Source organism: Ciconia boyciana, chromosome 12 (assembly GCF_034638445.1).
Source record: "Ciconia boyciana chromosome 12, ASM3463844v1, whole genome shotgun sequence".
Classification (NCBI taxonomy): Eukaryota; Metazoa; Chordata; class Aves; order Ciconiiformes; family Ciconiidae; genus Ciconia; species Ciconia boyciana.
In genome coordinates this window covers 9,977,479-10,000,000 of record NC_132945.1, presented here as the reverse complement: position 1 = coordinate 10,000,000, position 22,522 = coordinate 9,977,479, and the positions used below count along the sequence as shown (strand labels likewise).

The following is a 22,522-nucleotide window of genomic DNA, read 5'->3' as shown; positions in this document are numbered from 1 at the left end:
TGTCTCCCAATGTAGGTGAGCTATTCTGTAGTACTGCTACAATTTTAAGGGAACTTCTGTTCCAAATAAAGCCTGGGAGGCACTTGAAAATCCATATAGTGTAACAGCATTTTTTCTGGGTCAGGGTTTAGAAGTACTGTTAAGACAACAGGATACATGTTCTCACATTGACAGACTACTTAGAAGAAATCTCACAAGACTCTGTTAAATTATTTGGGAGAACTAGAGGATCCTGCTTTTGATTTTGTTAGATACGAGGCATTAGCTCAGTCTTTGTCAAAGATTCTTTGAAGCTTTAGCTTTTCATCCAGTTGTACTCAGTACTCGTTAGTGAAATTCATTAATGAATCTTCTTAGAAGACCTGTTTCTGTAAAAGAGCTGTCCTGCACTGGCAGATCCTGAAGCAGTCTAACATAGATACTGTTTCTTCTAATTTGGTGGGTGTCATTAGATACCTGTATAACTTTGGAAGTGAGATAGTCAGTGTGCTTTAACTTTGTTTCAAAGGAAGAATGCAGAATTTAGAGAAAAGGTATGTGAAAGGGTCAGAGGTGGGAAGGTGAGTCAGCCAGTCAGTCTTGTAGCAGAATGCAGCCAGGACATTGCTGCATACCTGTGTTTATCGGAACAAAAAGAAAATGCCTGTATAAGCTGTATTGGCAGAATACTCAATGCAACTACTGCAGGTATGCTGGCAAAAGTTACGCTATAGTGCTTTTTATTTGGAGCTTCTTGAGCAGGCAGTTGGACTAGATGACCTCCTGATGTCCCTTGCAAGCCGAATTATGCTATGATTCTGTGACTCTGTATGTGTACATACATATGTGTGTAAACATATACAGTAATGACACATGGTTGGATAAGAGGAGGAGAGATTTTACTGAACACTAGCACAGGCTGTATAGTTGTGCTGGACTGGTGAAATGGTGGACTTTCTAAGCTATGCAGAGGGCTTGTATTGTCATGCTCGTGCTGGTACTGTTGCTCATGCTGACGAGATTGAAGCTGGCATGCGAATGTGCCTGTTCTTGTCATACTTGTTGCTGCTTTTGTCTGTGGAAACGGGCTTAGGGAGGGGAAGAGCAATAGATTCTCTTCCTGATTTGTCCACTTAAAGGTGTTACCTTCGGAGAGGTGATGATGGAGTCCATACACTGTCTATTGTATTGTTACCATCTGCCCAACAGCCATGAATCCCCATAGAAACCAGTGTTTATTTTTAAAAAAACCCCAACAATTATTCATGCAGGCTGCTTTCAAAACTTCTAAACCTTTTTCCCGTTCAATGAAACATCTGTGAAAGAACAGGGAATAACATTTGGCTGTTTTGCTCAGGAGTGTTAATAGTGTTAGGAATCTTAATTTCTACCATATTAGAAGCTTAGCTGGCAGCGGTGCTGCAAAAATTCATTGGTATATATTGGGGGTGTGTATACACACATACACACTTTTATTTATATAAAATATATCTCCATCCTTTTCTATACCAGCAGAAGGCGGATAGTCATTACTGCATTATATAAATTTACCTTTGTTTAAAAAGTAGTCTTTTAAAGTGTGGTGTTTCGGGTTTTTTTATTAGTTGTAGAAAAACATTCCTGTAGAACCATAGTCTGAAACATAAGGAAATTAAGAAAGGCAAAAGCAAATCTGTTTCAAAATGCAGTCTTTGTTCTAAGGCCATATTTTAAGTTATGTAGTGTTCTAAGTTTGAAGCCTTTCCAAAGGACATTATCTCAATATTAGCCATAGTTGGTCAGAAATATTTGCCCTTATCCTGGAGTGTCCTACAGTTCCTTGTCAGCCTTGGTGAATAACAGAAGCTGGAAAGCTGACTTGGCTTGCTGTGAGAGGATTTTCTCAGAATAGAAAGATGTGACTTTTTCCTCTAGTAGTCCCGCACAGTTTGTTCTCCTCTGATGCCCCACTGTTCCACCTCTCCCTCCCAGGGATGTACATGGAGTTCTGCGGTGTCGGGAAGTCCAGCCATGCCCGATCTCTCCCTGTACCCCAGCACTCCCACATAATGGCATTAGGAGTTGTTGGAAGTTAAAATAACCTTTAAAGCTCTGATTCACCTGAAGTAGCTTGGGGGAGAGAGTTTGGAGGCCTGGCTTGTTTTGTTGATGACCGTTAAGTGGGTGTATAGGATTGAGTGATGTGCATTTCCACTGAGGAGCCCAGAGGAATTTTCTGCTTAAGGTTTCTCCCCAAGCAAAACCCAAGCGTTACCCTTTGAGTTCATCAAACGTTTGTGAAGGGTTTGACTATATTTGTGATTAAATTGCTTTTCTTTTATCTGTCTGGAATTGTTTAACAGGTTTCATCTCAAATCAACAATAGCTGTTAGTTAGCATGAATGATTCCTGGAATCCCAGGCTCCAAGCGTGTCTCAAAATTAAGCTAGTTTTCTGAAGATGAGTATTTTAGAGTTAATGGAAAGTTTTGCCAATCCTCTCTTAACTCTGTTGTTTCTTGGAGGGTGTGTGTGCATGTTTATTGTAAATGGAGAAGTATCAGTTAGTAATTCCTTATTGAACCTAATGTTGTAGTTTAGGAACACATGAGGTTGCTAGCTAAATGACAATTCTGCAGCTTTTTCTAGCAGCAGGGAAAGGCTGGGTGGCAGTTGCTGCTGCTTTTGCCACACATGTCCCTACAATTTTTTTTGAAACACATCTGAAAATAGATTTTAAATTCAGATTTTTTAATTTTTTTTTTCTTTTTTAGTCTTAATGCTGAAAAGATGTCAGGAGCTGATGCAGTAGTGTATGGCAATATGGCTATCTTTGGGCAGTTTGAAGATTTACTGGGGGTTTTTTTGTCTAACTAAAAGCTTTATGAGCACCTGAGGCCTACAATCTTTTTCTTTACCAGATCAAAATAGTACTCATCCTGTCTTTTTTCATTTGCTTTGATTATGTATTGCTCATCTTTTAAGTCTTTCAGTGGATCTATCAACAGAAGAAAATACAAATTTTTTTGCTTAATTATGTCTCTGAAGGTGGTGTGGGTTTTTGTTTTGTTTTTTTGTTTTGTTTTTAATGGAGCAGAGTAGCAATGAGCTCATTGTAGACAAAAGGGAAATTCCTCATTCTTCTTGCTTTGATGTGCTGCTCAGGAAGAGCAGTGTATCTTGTATATTTGCAAAATCTAAAAATCTAACTCCACAGATCAGCATGAATCTGCCATACTACTTCATGTTCCTTCTTCTTGTGATAGCACAAATGACAGCTTGGTACATACAAGCAGTGAACCAGTTCCACTGAAAATAAACCTGACAAATCATATGGCTAAATCTTAGCTAAATCTGTTTCCTGATTCATCTCACTGTATTGTGAAATAAATTCTGGTTCTGGTAGAAGGGAAGAAGCGACAGTAAGGGCCCAGTAAAGAAATGAGATTGTCCGTTTTGGCCTAGGTTCAAGTAGTAATGTATTTTTTTCCCAGTATAGATTTTCACATCCATTTGCAAGAACACTGGTGTAAAGATGTTTTCTGGAGTTTCATGTTGATACTTGAGTATTTTGCTATGTAGGGTAATCTGTGCCTTGGGTTGAATGTCTGCTTTTGCCAAAACTGTTACTTCTTTTGCTGCTTCTGAGTTTTGGAGTGTGAGAAAGATCTAAAGCAAAGCATCCCTTTCATATTTTCAAATGTTGCTAGTGAATCAGAGGGCTTTTTTGGGCTGATGTTTCTTGTTCAAAGATTGATTTGTGCAATGAGTTGCGCAGTTCTGACAGCAGTAATATATTTAATTCTGTTGTTCTGCAAAGTGTGGGCTGTTCCATTAATACGTGTCTTGAATCCTAAAAACACCTTTCTGCAAACTTTCTTACTGTGGTCTAAAGATTTGTGTTCTTAAACTGTGGAGCAAGTCATCTGTATCCTTCAGAAGTCACTGCTGTGGTTTTTGGATACACAAGGTTCTCTAAGCAGCCACGTAGTATGCTTTATCTTGAAGGGAAAATGAGAATTTGCTTCCTTTTTGTTTTCTTCCTGACTACTTGAATGGAGCTGAGAAATTTAAAATCTTGGTATAATAACCAGTCTGCTGAACTTAGAGTAGTGAATCAACAGAGACTCTAAGTCCTCAGCAGTGCTATGCTGCCTGGTGCTCTGCTCCCCTTTTTAAGGCATGCTTGAGTGATACTAGCCAGTTCTGATCAGTACCCCAGTTTCAGTACTCTGCTCCAGCCTTCTTATTCCTTCTTCAAACACCTCTCAGTCCCTTTTGCTCTACTTACTGTAGGCAGTTTTAGCTGCCCTGAAGAGGCCTGATCTTATCAGATCTCAGAATCTGCTGGTGAATACTGGGTAGTGCAGTCCTCTCACAACTAGCTCCATGCTGTATTACTTGATAGGATGCTTTGTCTGCCCAAGGCTGTTGGCCAGGTAGAAAGCCCAGCCTTTTCTGCGTGGGTGATGGTGTTAGTGCTTCTGTGACAGTAATTGCATTCCCCAGTCGTCTGAATTACTGCACAGATAGGATTAATATTAAGAACAGCTCTATTCTTTCATTTTAAAGGGTTGTTATGTGGGGAAGTGAAATGAGGTTTATACCTGACTCCCTTCCTGGTGAGGCTCATTTACCTTTGACATAATTGCGTAATGTTATGTTCTGTAACTAATAGCTGAATTAGAAGTTAGTGTGCAGGAAATAAATGTATCCGATGCGAGCCTTCTAGTGATGATAAATCTGGATGATGTGCTTCTTGGGAAGTAATGAGGGCTAATAACTTGGAAGTAAATTGAGTAACTCGTATCTTTTTTTTTTTCTTCTTTTTTTCTTTTTTCTAGAACCATAGAGCAGACCCAGAAGAACTATTCACAAAACTGGAACGCATTGGGAAAGGCTCCTTTGGTGAAGTCTTTAAAGGAATTGATAATCGGACACAGCAAGTGGTTGCTATAAAAATCATAGACCTTGAGGAAGCAGAAGATGAAATAGAAGATATACAGCAAGAGATAACTGTTTTAAGTCAGTGTGATAGTCCTTATGTAACAAAATACTACGGATCATATTTAAAGGTAACGTATTGCACAAAGATTTGCTAGCACGCAGTTGTTTTGAATGCTGCTAGGAAAAAAATTCTAAAATTGAGGAAGAGTTATCATGCCAACTTGACCTTTTTTTAGCAGGTTTTTGTTTTTCTTTGAACAGAGCTTTTCACTTTGTTTTGCTCCTTTTGCTGTTTGCTCTTTGAGGCTGAAATTTGCACAAAATGGCTGGAGAATGAACAGAGTTGATAGAGGATTCCTCTTGCCATTGCTATTGCTTTTGGACCTTGGTTTTCTCTCCTCCCTCCACAATCCCTGGCACAATTTTGTGGCCTTTCTGGGGAAGAAAAAAATACCTTCACAGCTATAGAAACAAAAACCTTTCTCTGATATGGAAAGAAACCCTGGACCTTGTGGAGATCTGTTGGTAATCATGCAGCATAGTAGGCCTGAGACAAAGTAAAACTGACATCTGTGTGTAACCGCTGTGTGAAATGTTATCTAAGGCATAATTTAAAAACAAACAAACAAAAATGAAAACCTACAGAAATCCAAAATGTTGAGTAAGTCTTTTCAACTTGCAAAATTGTCCAGGTGTAATCACCTTAAATATTGCTTAAATGATCTGCAGTGCATACGTGTTTTAGATGACTTTTAAAAAAACTAAAACCATTTAATAAAAGCTAAAGTGTTAACCACAGTTAGAACTATCTTAAATGTCTGGGGTTTTTTGTTTGCTTGCGTTTGGTTTTTTTGTTGGGTTTTTTTGTTTGTTTGTTTTTTGTTTGTTTGCTTGGGTTTCAGGGGGGTTTGGGTGGTTGTGCATTTTATTTCCTCCCCAGGCATTTCTGGCTCCTTAAGGTATAGTGGGGTTTTTGACATTATTCTAAAGACAGATCTCTGAGAAACATTCCTGTGTCACACTTGTGCTGTGTCTTTCAGTGATACTATAAAAGTATTTGCAGTATTTAGTAGTGTTCTTTGTAGATTTAGCTTTTTTCCTCTTTAAGTTGCCAAAGTATTCCATTTTTAGTATTTTAATGCTGAGTGGGTGATTTAATTTTCTGTACTCCAGATACTAAATTCTCATTTTGACCAAGATAAGACAGCTATGGTGGCTTTGCTGTTTACTTAGTTACTCAGCATTCTGTGGGTTCTTCATGCTGAAGTGAACATACAAGTTATCACTGATGTCCCGTCTTTCCTTCTCTTTACTGGGCTCAATCAGTGGCATTATTGTTTTGTTTGTTATTAAGTGATAAAGCTCTGAGATGTAGTAGAATTTACTTTCCCGCATCATAGTATATTAGAACAAGCTGGTTCTTCTCATGATAACTTTGAATTCAGCTAGCAATGTTCCCCTGGAGCAGTTCACAAATGGTACTGCAGATCCAGACATGATCAGTCTTTTTTACAATCCTTTATTTTCTGTGATGAACTGAGTCCTAAATATTATCCTCCTGGGTATCCATCATTTTAACTTTATGTTGTAAAAGCCCAATTGTTTGCCCTGAAGTACGTATAGGTCAAGGTAAATCTTGGAAAGTGTTTTTGCTTGGAAGTGGTTTTGCTTGGAAAAGTGTTTTGTTAAATTTCAGAATTAAACAGCAATTTCAGCAGTTGTAAATGGGGAAATGAAACCTTGATTTGGTGGGGGTTTGTTTTTTGGGTTTTGTTGTTGTTGTTTGGTTTTTGTTTGGTTTGGGGGGTTTTTTTGAGGGGTGGTGGATGGAAAAAGTCATGGATTGAATAGGGAAAGAAAACAGTCTTTTCATTATTTACAGCAACATAGGTACTGAAAGAAAAAGAGTATTCCAAATCTGCCTAAGTACCTGTGCATCACAGCAGTTTGTCTTTGGCCTTGTTATACAAGTCTTTCACTTTTTACCCCTTTTCTTAGATATGTAAGTATAGCTATTCTATCAGTGGTATAACACTTTCTGGTTAGGGTTTTTTACTTTTTAAAAATTCCTGGCAAATACAGGATCATGTTAATGCTGCAGTACTTTCCTCAGCACTGTTTGCGTTCTTTCCATTTCTATTCTAAAGGGATTAAATCTGAAAGATTAATGCTGATTTCCTGTTTACTTTTCACACTTCTAATATTTTGGGGGAAGGAAAATTTCTGTGTGTAGAGCTTGGGAAGTTGTTTGTGGAATTTTGGTTACTTTCCCATTCCTTTAAGAAATTCCTCTTTTAAAAAAAAAAACAACCCTCTAAAAAATGGTTCACAGGAATGTTTTTGATCCCAGAGTAGCATGATAGGTAATTCTGCTGCTTGCTGTTCCCCAAGTAAGTGAATAAAAATGTCCACAAATAAATGAATACTTTTAGTTCTGTAATTAGAAATAAATAAAAAAAATGACTGTTTAAGTAGTATCTTGGCTCTAAATTTTTCTTGGGCTAGATTTATCCTTGGTTACTAATACTAGATCTTTCAGCTTGAGATTCCTCAGGGGAAAGAGTGTATTAGCTTTGTTAAATGTGGAAAGAATCTTTTATGCTGCCTTTTCATTTTAGTAATAACAGGTATTTTGAGAGTTGTATCTGTCTTGTCTTTACTTAATTGCTATAGCTTTTAACTTTTTATTAGCTATTACTCTGAGAATGGCTGTCAGCCTAAGTATTTAGCTGTGTAGTACTTCATTCACAATTTAATTTCTCTATATACTGTAGACATCTCTTGGAAACAGTGCAATAGGTACAGTTGTATACCAAATGACTTCATAATTAAAGGTTAAAGAACATTGAGGCTAAATTCTGAAAATTAAGATATCTTGTTTCTTACAAAGCAAAATCCTAGGCTGCAGAGATTAATAGTGGTTTGCTATGGATATGACTGGTATGAAGATCACATTCAAAGTGGTCTCATAGGCTTGTTGGTGAATACTTAGTTTTATATTTAAAGATGACTGAAAATATTCCGAGAAATTCGTTTTAAGGTGGTGGTTAAAAAGAGCATAAACTTACAATAAATAGAAGGTATTTCAACATTTAAGAGAGTTTTTCTTTTTCCCTTTTAATCTTTCTTTATTTACAGGAAAACAAAACAGTTAAGCCAGTCTGCCCTCTTTTAGATCATGTTTATGGAATAGAAATAGTTTACTAAAATATATTAATCACATATGTATCTTTCTCTGAAGCTCTAGGAATGGCATTAAAAATGCTTTTGAGTTTTGCACTGTTTAAATCAGAGACTTAGTATTTTCCTGACTATACCAAAGCAAACCCTCAGTGCAAAGGCATTCAGGTTGCCTACAACACTTACTGATATTTCGTAGTTGAGTAATCTAGATATGGTTTAAATCTTTAAATTTGATAGTTCTTACTTTGAAGAAACTGCAGCTGAGACCACGTGTTGGCTTCAGGTTTTTCCTATGTGCCTCAGTTCATCCAACTTAACTGTAACGGAACATCTTCTGTTATAACTTACTCTTGGGTTTTTAGCCAATTTTAAGTAAGCTTTGAATAAGCAGATTGTTCTTGTCATCAATTTATAGTCAGTTTCAGTTTTTCCTCCAGTAAGATAGCATATTTGGTAATTAAAAGTTGTTTATGACTAAAACACAAAAGAAGAGATGTTAACTGTGAGGTTTTTCCAATTGCAAGCATTTCAGATGAGAGATTCTATTTTTGTACAGTCTGTTCGACATATTCTCCATGAAGTTTCCTCGCACTTTAGGATGCAAAGCTAGCCTTGTGGCTGACTGCAATGGAGTGGCCCAGTCTCAGGGAGCCTGGAGCTTACCAGCTATGTGCAGGCTCTTCCAGATGCTCCTGCTGCTGAAAGGGGGAAGGGAAGAGTGTCTTTATTTCAATTACCTGACTTACTAATTTGTATCTTAGTCAGCTCAGCTGATGCCATGTAAGATACTCTTATGTTCTGCAGCCTAGCTGCTCATTAGCTACAGCTTGTACATCTGACTTGTAAATGTGATTTTAAAAATATGGACAGTCCCTTAATATTTTTATCTAGCAGTGCAATGTTATTTGTCTGTTATCAGGCTCTTTAAAAACCTTATCATTGGTACAAGATGGCAAGGTCTACTTCCTTGAGGTTCTTGGGATAAAGCTGATGCCAGTTTTCAGTTATTGTGACACAAAAAGGTGCAAAACCCCCATATCTTTGTAATTTGGGGTACTTGTATATCTTGAATTTTGGAGTTTCAGTGGGAGTTTCCCACTGAATTAATCTTAGAGCTTAGGTACTAGTAATTTTTTTTCTTAAATCTTCATTGGGTGTCTGGCAAGATCAGTAGTAATTTTTAAATGTACTGGTAGGAAGCATATAGTCAAATAATGCACTGTAATAAACACACTTGTGTAGGATAGTAAAATGTTTTACCTTTATATTGTGTATTTCACAAATGCATGTAGAACTGTGCAAGCTTACAGCTTTATTAATGCAACTTTTGTAGCTGTAAGAGAACTTAAATCCTGATGTGGATGTCTGTAAGACGTTCATATTTGTGGTAGGTCAGGATCTAATTTGTCTCCTCATCTCGTATTGCACTTTGCAATTAACATCACGTCTCAATAAATAAAACAGTGGTTGTGGAGGGTACCCTTGAAAGTGATAGTATATTGCAACACAACAGTGTAAGTTACATTAGATAGCTAAAATGAGTGTTTTCCTCAAGCCTAATGGCTTGTCAAAATGTATTAGTACCTTATCAGTTCAGGCAAGAAAAAGATGAAAGGTATTAAAAGTTACCCTAGTTCTGGCATGTTTGGGTTGTGCAAATTTGTGAAGCTTGATAAAATACTTGAGCTGTACTTTCTATCTGATCCCATAGAGATAGATCTTCTCTTGATAACTGAAATTTCATGATTGTTTTCCCTATTTGTGCCATCTAGCTGAGGGGTTTAAATGTCTATCCTTGGAACTTTACAGCCACCTGGGCTTGCTCTTTTCTTTTGCAGTTAAAGCAAGCCTGAAGTTATTCTCAGTTTTTCAGCTTTGAATATGGAGAACTCCTATAGTAGCATCCAGAGACTTCCATCAAAATTGTACAGCACTTTGCAGCAAACCTTTGAGACAATCTAAAGATACTGTTTGTTCTACATTGTCTATTTATACTTGGTTGACCTAAAATAGCTAGGAAAAAGGTTGTTCATGCCTGGCTAGAAAATACCCACACCCTGTTACAGTGGATAGTAGCAATTTCTTTGAGACATTATTTCAGAAACACAGTACTTATTCATTTTCACCCTATACTGTTTTCAAGTAATAGTCAAACCCTCCAAACATGTCTGGTAACCACAATGTTTGCCTTAAACTGGAGTTCCTTGCAGGTCTTCTCAGCTGACAAAGTTGGGCTTTATAAAAACTGCTAAAATTAGGCAGCCCTTCCCTGCTGATCTCATGATATTGGAATAGACTCTCGTAAATTGTGTGTTTTTAAAATTTAGTGTAAATCTAATAGAGCACACTTTGTTAAGATAATTGGATGTAGTGCTTTCAGAAACTGCACCTTTGTTTGCGTGTTGAGTTTTCTTTAGATTTCTGTCACTAGTCAGGCAGTAGGGTGGGAAAGCATACAACGTAGAATGCAAGAGCCTTTAAAAAGTACTTCTGACATAAGCTTGTGCTCTGTTATAAGAAGCTAGCACTAGTAAATATTTGCTGGAGACTTAAACAGCATGTGTTGTACTTCACCAGGTCTGGTTCAGCTGAGTATTTTTAATAACTGGTTTTTATTTTAAATAAATAAATGTTTTTATTTGCAAAATTTCTTAGAGCAGTAGCCCATACATTAATATTTGGTTTTCTTCTGAAATGCAAGGGGACTCTGGCAAGCAAATAGCAGAAGATCCCAGTTTTGAAACATACAGTCTGTAGATCTGATACCAAATCTTTCCGGTTTTGTTTATATGAATGAGCCACCTTTGGCAGCTACATACCAAGGGCAAAGTCAGCATCTAGAAATGAGTGTTAGAAGAATTTGTCAGTTTTAGTATTCTAGTAATTGAGACATCTCAACAAAGAAAGCACAGAAACTTACGTATTCACAGGGGTTGAGATTCAAATAGCATACAGTGAAGGAGTACATGAACTTTGCAATATTACTGGAAATAACTAAAAAAAATAAATTCCTAAGATAGGTGCCTTAAGTCATACATTTTATTGAACTATATTGCTCTTATCTTTGACCTTTTAACAGCTGCTTTTGAACCTCTGATCTGAAAACATCGGAAACATCTGGCAGTGCAATTTCTCCTGGCTGGTGGTTGTAGTGCTGCTTTGTATCTCAAAATCAGAGCTGCTCCTATGGTAGCAGGCATGTTTTGTGGTAGGATGTAAGTCCTTAGGTACAAGCATATTCAAGGGCTGTCAGTTCTCACTTTTTGTTGGATCTGACAACTGAAGTTGGAGCTTGTGGATATGTTAGATACACACGTGCACAGTTACCACGTAGGTGAAGAAGCACCTAGCAGCTACGTCCATTAGGCTTTAAATTTCTATTGTCTTTGAAGCGTGTTCATGCTCACTTTCTTGCTCAAAAGCAATTTTAAGTTCTGAGTATTATCCTCAGATGAGAGGTGTGGTGGTGTTACAAGGAAGTTTCCTATTAAAATTGTGATGCTTCTGTATCACAAGTGTCTAGAATTAATAATTGCAATGCAAAGACAGTCTTGTAAGAATTACAGTCTTATATTAAAACACTTAGTTTAAACTTAAACCACCACCAAATAACTTTTTTCTCTAAGTTCCATTCCTTTAGGTGGAATCATTTTAGGGTACCAGTTAGCAGAAAATGACGGGGGGGGGGGGGGGGGGGGGGGGGGTTGCCTTTTTCAATACAGAAGTCAAACTTTAATTGATATTTAGACATCTTGACCAGGAGCTGTGTGATCATTCTACAAGAAGTAATTACATGTAAGCTGGTGATTAATGGGACTCTGCATTTGCATTTTCCTAACAGTATGTTGGTAGTCCACTGAAATACAGGGGGTTTTTTTGTTTTTTTTTTTTATGGCAGCCTTGGACTTCTAACAACTCATGCCTTCCTTTACAGGGCACAAAACTATGGATAATAATGGAATACTTGGGTGGAGGGTCAGCTTTGGATCTTGTAAGTATATGTTTTTTTGGTTTGGTTTTTTTTTTTTGCATTATAAGTCCTAGTGAACCTTATTTCATTGTGTTCTCATATCTCTTTATAAAATCTAGTTCCTGGAGGGAGCTGATATTACATCACTGCTACATTGTAATGCTCCAAAAAGTGTGAATTCGAATGGTAGTTCTGTTACATTGAGTTGATGTTGATTTTTTTTGGTTTTGTTTTTCCTGTTTGTCTCTAAGCATTAGGAAGCATCCATTTGTTCTCAGTCAAATGTAAGGCAATTTTCTTCTTTTTAGTATGAGGCGAAGTACTGTTCTTGCCATATGTGGTGGGTTTTTTGGTCGTCTGTCCCCCACATGTCATCCCCCCCACAAGTGGAATATTCATTACACTTGAATAAAAGAATGTTTCCTTTGAGATTGGGTCTCAGGAATGAATGAAGTGTGTGCCCACAGGGTACAGTTAAAATTAACTGGTTAAAAGGTGTTGGGTTTTCCATTTTCAGGTGTTTTCAGTTAAGCATGAAAGTCCCTTTTACTGAAGATAGTGTAGCATTCATGAAGGATGTAGCTTAGAGAGTACAAGAGCACAGTCCACTGTATGTGGATGTGGTTTCCCCATACTTTCAGTACAGCCCTGCTTCAGCTGTAAAGCTTAGACCCACCCTTTCCTGTAAGATAATATAACTCAGTCTTTGTATGATTCTGAAGGAAAAGTATCATGTCTTCAGTATTACAGAATGGTTAATTATGTATTTGCTAACAGTGGTCCTGTCTGCAAGAGTTGAAGTATGTGCTTAACTTCAGAAATCTATTTAAACTTCTTTATGAAATTACATCACATCAACTCAGCTACGGGAATGCAAAAGCATAGTAATGTGTAGCATGTAGTAGTTTGTAGCTCTGGAACTTAGCCTTTTTGAGAAAGGGGCCGTGAGATACTTATTCTTTTGTGAGATTCTTACACTTTTGACTAATTGATAGTCTTCTGTGGAGTGTCAGAAATAGTGAAATAGCTTTTACTAATGACAATTGAAACCACTGAACCTTTAGAATAATAAAACTAAGTTTTGCCTCATTTGCCTCACTTTGCCATACCATAATTTCATGGTGTTCTCTGTTTCAGTGCTGTGTTGTTGGTATTTTTTTTAATAGCAGAATCACCCACCTTAATTGCTTCTGCTTTATTTACATAGCTTTCTAATGTGCAAAGTTTACACTTACTCCATACTAGCAGCTTTATAGTAGTCTGTTATGTTCCTGATGCAAAAGCAAGCATGGAATCACAAATGCTGGAACAAGAAAAAAAATGTATCATTAAATTTAAAAACCACAGTCAATAGACTAATTTATTTTGAAAAAAAATGAGTCTCTTAATTCACTTAATCTAAAATGCAAAGTTCAGTCTGCTGTGTTTGCTGTCTATACGAAGCTATAACTTTGTGGAAAATTAGTTCTAGCTTTTCATGTGCACTGCATGCTGAGGGGAGTGCATACTGTATACGTTAGAAAAGTAATAGCATTTTCAATGTATTATCAATAGAGGAGATGTGAAGATCATTCCGATGGTACCTATTTCTGATAGAATGTTGACATACTTCATTGAATATTTTATGAATTCTGTTAGTTCTTTACTTTAAAAAAAATATTTCAAGTTTAAGATTTAATTAAATCAATAACAAGGCAAAAATTAGACACAAGACTAAAATTATTTTAATGTGTCTTTTCTCTAAAGCTGCGTGCTGGCCCATTTGATGAGTTCCAGATTGCTACCATGCTAAAGGAAATCCTGAAAGGTCTTGACTACCTACACTCAGAGAAGAAAATTCACAGGGATATAAAAGGTGCATAACATTTTAAATGTTACTTGGTAACATCTTAAAAATCATAAGAGCAGTATTCTAAATCAGATATTATATTATTTCCCCTTGGCAGCTGCCAATGTCTTGTTATCAGAACAAGGCGATGTTAAGCTTGCCGATTTTGGAGTTGCTGGGCAGCTGACAGACACGCAAATTAAGAGGAATACCTTTGTTGGAACTCCGTTTTGGATGGCCCCTGAAGTTATTCAGCAGTCAGCGTATGATTCCAAAGTAAGTATGAGAGTAGAATGCCTTTTCTTTGTATCTGCAGATCCAACAGAAATTACTTTGTTTTTTGTCTTTTTAGCTCTATCAGTATGGAGAAAAAAATTAATTGCAAATTATAGGGTTTCAAAAAATAAAATTAAAAGTACAATTACATGGTTTTTACACAAGAGTTGCATGTCACGGTACTCACATGCAAGACCCAGATAAACTCATCAAGTAAATTGATGCTTTCATGTTAAGATTCTTTCAGGGAAACTGCCTTGATGCTTTCAGTGTTGTAGGTTGCTTGGTTGATTTGATTTTAATTTCAATTCAGTATTTCCGATTTCAAACAGCAATAAACCTTTCACAAATTAGAATGCCACCAGAACTTATCAGCTTATTTAAAGCCAAGATGATGGCTGAAATTTTACTCTCTTATCAGATTTTTATAAACAGCTCTGGATATAATTTCTTTAATGGTATTTCTGAGGACCTGTGTAATGTTGAAGATTTTAACACAGACGACTGATCTTGAGAAGAAAAAAGTAACTCGAACTACAGGATGGGTAGCTGTGGTAGTATTGTGGTAGCATTATGGTACCTTGTACATTTCTTTTTCATGGGAGCTGTTGATGGATGACTAATTGCAAAGGAGTGTTTCCCTGTGTGAACTAGCAGTAGAAAAGCAGACCTCCTCCATGTTTTTCTGAGGGTTGGGAATTGCTGCTAGAAAGGACGATAAGGAGGGAACAGTCCCCTCTTCTCCCATGTGTATGCCCACAAGACGACCTAGAGCATGTGGTTAGTGAAATGGCAGTGTACTTCGGTGCTAGCATTGGACTTTCTACACTCTGTGGATGCAACCTTAAATAGGAGCAAGAAATCTAAAAATCTTGGTATATGCAAAGTAATACTTTCATACTGGTTTTTCTCAAATAGTAAACATGTAACTGTACTTGTGATGTGCACATAAAGAAAAGACTGTTGAATATCTGAGATGTCCTGAAGATATTCACACTCCAGGAGACTTTCCCAGGATCATTCAGACTTGAAGGAATTTGTGTACTTATCACAAGGGTTCTTGCTGATAAGAAGGAGCATGTGCATGCAGTTGTAATTCTCATGTTTAGGGTTTCAGTGGTGCAACTGTGATGTGCTCCCTAGGGCATTTTGGAAAAGCACTTTACCCTGCTTTAAAAATCTGTGTTGTCCAGTCAGAGTCAGAATAATTCCTCTTCTGCTTGCCCTGTGAATAAATCAGCTGTACCACCCCTTCATTTACTTTCTGCCAGAGGCCTAATCTTTTGCCCTCCATATCTCCTCAATATGTTGCAAGAGCAATGCCTTCTCCCTTTTCTTTCTGTGCCCAAAGTCTGGTGGGAAAGCACAGAAGATGCAAGCCTTTGGTAGGACAGATGAAGGGTATTGGACAGGATACATTTCAATTTCTGGACTACTACTGATGAATATTTTGGCATCTGGACTGCATTTTAACTTTTTCCTTCTCTCCCTACTTCAAAATGACAGAAAATAAAATAGAAATTCATACATTTTTGTAGTGGCAGAGATTTGGAAGCCCCATCTCTTCATTTTGCTCCAATATACAATCGTTGGTTATGGTATTGCAGTAATAAACAATAAGTTAGTTTAATTCTTCAATATTAAATACAGATATTTTAGTTCTTGTGAATAGGAAAGGAATGTTGGAGAGGTGCAAATTGTAACCCTTGTTTACTCTATGGGCTACTTTGGTTTATGACTTCTGTGCCAAGTGTAGTCAACCATTGCCAGCCACTTTTTAATGAGAAACACCTTTAGTGACCTTAATAGCTATTGTATCTCATCTAAAAAGATGCAAGAAATTTATATTTCACTTGGGAAAAATATCTAAATCGGAAAATAATTGTATAGTTCATAAGATATTTTGATACAAAGACAGAATTTGTTTATAATGCTTCCTTTAGCTAAAATAAATACCACTTCATTATTCTTCAGAAACTTACACTGTGAACTTGGAGTTTCAGGTCTAACTAGTTGTTGATAATTTTCTAGCTAAATTCATCAAGCAGTCTGTTAGGAAAGAAATTAAGTGATCACCTGGTGAAGTGATTCAGCTCTCTGCCTTATTCCTTTAGAGTGAGGTGTCAAACAAGGTTGGATACCTCAGTGCATCTACAGTTTAAAAAGTACATTTAAAAAATTTAAAGTTTTAAAGTAAAAAGTTTTAAAAAGCATGCAGCTTTGCTATCTAACCAAAAAATGAATTGGACATAGGAAATTTGTGGCAGTTTGTAGTTCATTATATAGAAAAAAAAAATCAAAGGAAGATTAATGTTTCTGAAGCTTTTTCCAAAAGCATGTGTCTTCAGGTGCACATTTAACTTGCTGACAGTGTTACAACAGTGACAAAGTGTGCAATGAAAGTGATGTTGTAGATGTTTGTCAAAGTTATTAAAGACTGACTAAGTCGGCCAGGTCTTTGGGACTTATAGCCTTAAAGTATTAGAAAGGAATCTTTGTGCATTATCTACTTAGAACAAAATTAATTTTATTATATAGATGCAGTATTTGTGAATATTTCAGTTATTAAATACTTAGTTGCGATAGCCCTTAATTTTGTACTAAAAGTAACATTTCCTTTTCTCAGGCTGACATCTGGTCATTGGGAATCACTGCTATTGAACTAGCCAAAGGGGAGCCTCCCAACTCGGATATGCATCCGATGAGAGTTCTGTTTCTCATTCCAAAAAACAATCCTCCAACTTTATTAGGAGAATTCAGTAAACCTTTTAAAGAATTCATTGATGCATGTCTGAATAAGGACCCAACATTTGTGAGTAGATATGCGTGTATATATAGATGGTTTTGGTTTTGGTTTTTACTCTCTTATGCTTGCAAAGCATTTTGCTGGTGTAGTGCATCGTAATTGATTGAAATAATTTTAGAGACTATACTTTCCACTGTTAATTGTGTTTTTTTAATAACTATGTCTCCATCCTGGTCTCTTTTGTTTAATATACTGAAAGGGGGAGAGGGGATGCTGAAAGAAATGATAGTGACAGAGGCAGCTTCCTAAAATGCACTCAAACTTGGATAATGTCAGAAGAGAAGCTTTAACAGAGCAGAGAACTTAAATCTTTTTCTCCAGCAGAACTTCTGCTGTCTGAATTCTGCTTACAAGAAAATGTTGCATTGGAGAATTTTGATTAGTCATTTTCCTGGGTGTGTACCTTCTAGCATAGAAGGATAAGCAGTATAGTCTGTGTGCGACTCAATCATATTTTTAGAGTGCTTGTAAATGTGGATTACTGGCTTTTCTTGACTTCCTGTTTCACTAATTTCCTGATACTATACGAGTTAGCTCTAGAAGTCAGTTGTCTTACTAAATTTCCCCTATTAACATTTAAAATCATGAAATGTTAGCATAACATTAAATATTTAAGTGTTTCTTACAGCGCCCTACTGCAAAAGAACTTCTGAAGCACAAATTCATTATGAAAAATGCCAAGAAGACTTCATATCTGACAGAACTGATTGATAGGTTTAAGAGATGGAAAGCAGAGGGACATAGTAGTGATGAAAGTGATTCCGATGGTTCAGATTCGTAAGTTTATTTTAAGTTTAGTCTCTTTTGGGCTTTTTTTTTTTTTTTTTAACGTTACTAAAGTAGGTTTGTTGCAGTTTCTCTGTGTAATTAACTCCTCTTCTGTATACCTTTGTTCCATTTGTTTTTCATTGGCTTCTTTCAATAAAACCCCTTGTATGAACCTAAAGACTAATGCATAATTCAAGCTATGTGCTCATTATCTCTTTAAACTTTCTCTGTCTGAACTAAATTTCAGTTCTGTTTAAGTGCTGTGCATTTCCTAGTCTAGGGCTAGTGGTTATACCAAAAACAATGAGTCACAATTAAAAAAATTGCAGAGCAAGGTTCAGGTGTATGAAGACATTTGCACAATGCCTGTGGAACAACATACATTCTGTAAGTCTCTTGCTTTTATGGGTATCAGATAGCTGTTTTAAATGGGATGCCATGGGAGAAGGTAAGCTTTATGGGTAGATAACATCTTCTGTTTGCTTTGATCGTATTTCAGTTTATTCAGCCTCTGAAGTTGTTTTTGTTTTGAAGTTCAGTTAATGTTTCAATACACGTTTTTCTTCTTATTTTAAGCAATACAGAACTAATCCATATAGATATATTATGTATTTGGGTCGCCTATGCTTGCTTAGTGTTATGTTGTGGCTAGTATTATGTACCTTGTATCCTTTTTCTTCAGGGAGTCCAGTAACAAAGAAAATAACTCTCATCCTGAGTGGAGCTTTACTACAGTTCGAAAGAAGCCAGATGCAAAGAAGCTGCAGAATGGGACGGTATGTACAGTCTGAAGACTTCTTCTTTCTAAGTGCTGGTTTTGAAGACAATTTAAGGAAGATAGTGATAAAACGTAATAATTATTCACTTTTCATAAGAACTATCTGCTTGTAGTTCAAGAGATGACGATTGTTAGTGATATTTCCTATGCCCATGCCAGCCTTAAATGCAAAAGATACCGCAGACTAATAGATCAGTATCGGTTCATAGAGATGGGAATTTAAAGGCTTATATAATATTAGAGAGAAAAAACTGAACTGTTTTTCTGACGATATGTGACACTGTTCCAGATGTGTCATCAGGCATCTGTTTCCACATCACGTAACATTTGTTGATGTACTGTGCCTTCATTGTTTTTGTAATGTATTTCAGGTGCTTTGTTGAATTTAACTGAACTTTCAAAATCACATGTGCTGTGTTAAATGCAGCATATACGTTGTATAGGAATATGCTAATGTAATCCTTACTTGTTAACTTTTAGGATCAGGATCTTGTGAAAACCCTGAGTTGTTTAACTATGATAATCACCCCTGTGTTTGCTGAGGTAAGTCTTGACTTGAAAAACTTCTTTGAAAGTATTATCCAAGTGTCTGATAAGTCTTATAAGTTCTATCTGTTTTGGTTTGCTACTCAGCTCAAACAGCAGGACACAAATAATGCTAGCAGAAAGAAAGCAATTGAGGAACTTGAGAAAAGCATCAATATGGCAGAAGCAACGTGTCCAGGGATCACAGATAAGATGGTGAAGAAACTTATGGAGAAATTTCAGAAGTAAGTTAATGAATTTTTGGTATGCATTATTTAAAAAAAAAAAAAAAAAATCTTTATTTTAAAAGAAAAAAATTAAATTAAGTACTTATGCGTGGGAAAGGGTAGTTGACACTGAACTTTGTATGTTGGGGAAATTTGAGTAGTTTAGTGATAAGTGAAAGATCTGCTGTTTCCAGGGATTTAAACTTTTAGCTTTGGTAGTTACACCTAACACTTCTGTTTGAGACTAAAACTAATAGTAACAATTACTATATCTGTTTGGTCTTCTAGTGCTGCGATTTTACTGTAGTTGTTATACCTTGCTTCCTTTAATTTAGCCTGCATTTTTGTCATAAGCATATTTATAGCATGTAAGGGAGCAGGAGAACCTTTAATTTATCTTTTTAGGGAATATTTTCTTGAGAATGTCACTTCTGGTGGTTTTTTCCTATGATTTGTTGAGATGAAGGCATGTACTAGTTTAGTGATGCAAAAATAGTTATGTGCTGTTTGCCAAGCTGAAAGAATATCATTAACAAAATTCTTGATTGCTTTTTTTAATCCATAGATTTTCTGTTAATGACTCACCCTAAGAAACTTCACATAATTGACTGATCTTTCGTATGGACCCAGTGAAACCCACCAAAACTACTTCAAGCTTGGCAGTGCTTAGCTCATGAGCTCCTTGTGCCTTTTGGATCTTTGCAACATATTGATGGTGATTGAGGATTTGAAAGAACCTACTCAACTATTTTGTGGCAGTGCACATGGTTTTATATTTTCAGGAAATTATTTTGTAAAGAACAACTTTTAATATTGTAGTTTCACCTGTTTAATCTGATAAATGTTGAGGTGCAGTTTTGCTTTTAGAAATAACCATTACTTTAGTTAATAGAATGTGCAAGTACAGTATGTTTTGATGGTATTTTGTTCCTGTACATGGGGATGTACAGGTCTTTTGTATTAATGAGTTAAACTTTTGTAAATCACTAACAAGCTTCAGAGAAAATAGCTTTTTCACAAGCATATTCAAAATATGTAACGTAGTGGCAAGGGTATTGCTGTAGCACCTGCTTCAACCAGCATATAGTTATCGTGCCCTGAAAAATAAACCTGCAACAGTATCTATTATAATTCTAAATTGGTACAGTATTTTAGGCAGCTCTATGATTAAATATATTTGAGAGCAATATGTCAATAGTTTGCAGGTGATATGTAGCAACAGGTATATCCTGATGTACAGTATATGTATTACCTTTTAGAACAGGTTTTGAAGTAGTAATTCAATCTTATATCATCATGGTAGGAAAATTTAAAGCAATACAGTTGAGGGGGTGGGGCTTTTGGCAATAATGGACAAAACCTGAAGTCCAGTTTAACTTAATTTAATTTTTTTCCTCTGAGTATACATGCCTGGGTGGAAGGGAGCCAGAGAAGCCGAGCGTCGCATGATACATACCTCACAAGCAGGTATAAGTGTAACACCAGCGTTCTGTGTGGTGGTGTTGTTTCTCCTGTAAGATATTTATACACATTTTTGTTCTTAAATACATTAAATACAGTACATCAACATAATTTGTTTATAATTTTCTGAAAGTGTATTTTAAATATGTATTTACCAGTTAATATGCAAATAACTGAGTTATAGATATTCTTTCACGAAAAGGTAGTACTGTGCAGTACAGAGTGATTCCCCCCGCCCTTTTTTTTTCCCCATAAAAAGTAGGTAAGACTATAAAGTTGCTTTCAGTTATATATTTATGGTACTGCTAGATGGGTAATCTCTTCTGGTTTTTTTTCCCCTTTTTCAACCCAGTATGTATATTATGCTGAAGTTTTGAACTGGGATTGTTTTTTCAGTACTTAGCTGTGGAACTGTTGGTGTAAATTTATTTTTTATAAAGGCTGGGTGTGTTTATTTTATGGTTCAGACCTGCACATTTTGTTTTTGCACAGAAGTCATTTTAAAGAATCTGAAATATATCTGCCAAATATTGAAAAAGTAATGGTGTGCAAGTAAATACTGCATTTTTAGTCAAATGTTGCCATTACATCGTTTTTATATAAAGGACACTTGTGAGAGATGGTGGTTAGATATGCCAAGGACAATTATTTTCAATGGTGCCTACACTGTAAAAAAATTACTTTTAACTCCTTGTTTTAATTTTAAAAAAAATGTTTCTGTTTAAAACTTTCATCTGCTATATAACCGAAATTCGATTAGAATTTATATCTGAGAAAAAAGTCTGGAAATAGTTTTTGAAAACAATAATGTTATGGATTAAATAAATATTTTTATAAATGTAAAAGCAGCAAAAGTTGTAAATACAGTTGACCTGAAGCTTTACAAAATAACTGCATCACAGAAACAAATTGTAGTGCTCCTTTAGCTTCTGTAGTTATTAGTCTTGTAAATCTGTTTATAGATGAAGCTTATTTCAATGTTTTGGGGGGTTTTAAATGGTTTAAAAATAAATATTTAAGTTCCGTAAACTTTCATGAGCTTGTTCTGTTGTGCGTTTTATTCTGGATTTAGTAGATGTGCAGAGGTGTGGATATACCTCTTGCAAACTTGTGTTCAAGAAAGGTGTTCCTTGCACAGAGTTGCGTGGTTGCTTTGAAAAGGTTTGGGTCCCCCCATTCTGTTCTTGTCTGGAGGACATCTACCAGCTGCTACACCACAGGGAGTGCTATAGACAGATGGAGCAGCCCCAGGGTTCAGTTTGATTCCGTTCCTAAAGAGGAGTCTTCAGGATCTGTGTGCTCAAACGACTGTGCACGGCCCGTGACAACATGGTAGAGATGTCAGAACACTCTGACTTCGTTGTGAACTTGGCATTGTGGAGTGAAGGTACAAAAAGGCCTGTGCCACAGTTACCTCGGCTTTCACTTCAGCAGCCTGGACCCAAGTCTCCTTTTAAAGAGCTCCATACAAATTTCTCAGAATTAAAAACATGTTTTTACTTCCATGTCACTTCCCTTAAGGTGTTCTTTTTATGTGGGAGACCGATGGGAGAGGCGATGGGAATTCCTCCCGAATTTTGTAACTGGTGGCTCTACCCTGTTGACACAGGGTCTTTAATCTATGCAACTCTATAAATGATTCTGGGTAGGTAGGGATTATTTGGGAAATTGGAAGCTGTCCTATTTGTGATATGACTGTAACAAGTTGCTGAACTATGGTGCCTCTCCTTTTCCTGTGAAATGGGTGGGATGTATACCTACCTCATAGGACAGTGTGGGGAAAAACTCATCCACGT

General features: G+C 36.4%; 1 protein-coding gene across 1 annotated transcript in view; it reads left to right on the top strand.

The window, feature by feature from the left end:
- Positions 1-21,759, top strand: part of STK26 (serine/threonine kinase 26) — a 33,274-nt gene extending 11,515 nt beyond the window's left edge. The window contains exons 3-12 of the mRNA XM_072876737.1: positions 4,802-5,032; positions 12,022-12,078; positions 13,804-13,912; positions 14,004-14,161; positions 16,788-16,973; positions 17,596-17,744; positions 18,418-18,511; positions 18,994-19,056; positions 19,147-19,283; positions 19,831-21,759. Coding sequence (XP_072732838.1) covers positions 4,802-5,032; positions 12,022-12,078; positions 13,804-13,912; positions 14,004-14,161; positions 16,788-16,973; positions 17,596-17,744; positions 18,418-18,511; positions 18,994-19,056; positions 19,147-19,283; positions 19,831-19,855 — 1,209 coding nt within the window. The 3' untranslated portion in view covers positions 19,856-21,759. The remainder of the gene's footprint in view (positions 1-4,801; positions 5,033-12,021; positions 12,079-13,803; positions 13,913-14,003; positions 14,162-16,787; positions 16,974-17,595; positions 17,745-18,417; positions 18,512-18,993; positions 19,057-19,146; positions 19,284-19,830) is intronic.
- The last annotated feature ends 763 nt before the right edge of the window (positions 21,760-22,522 follow it).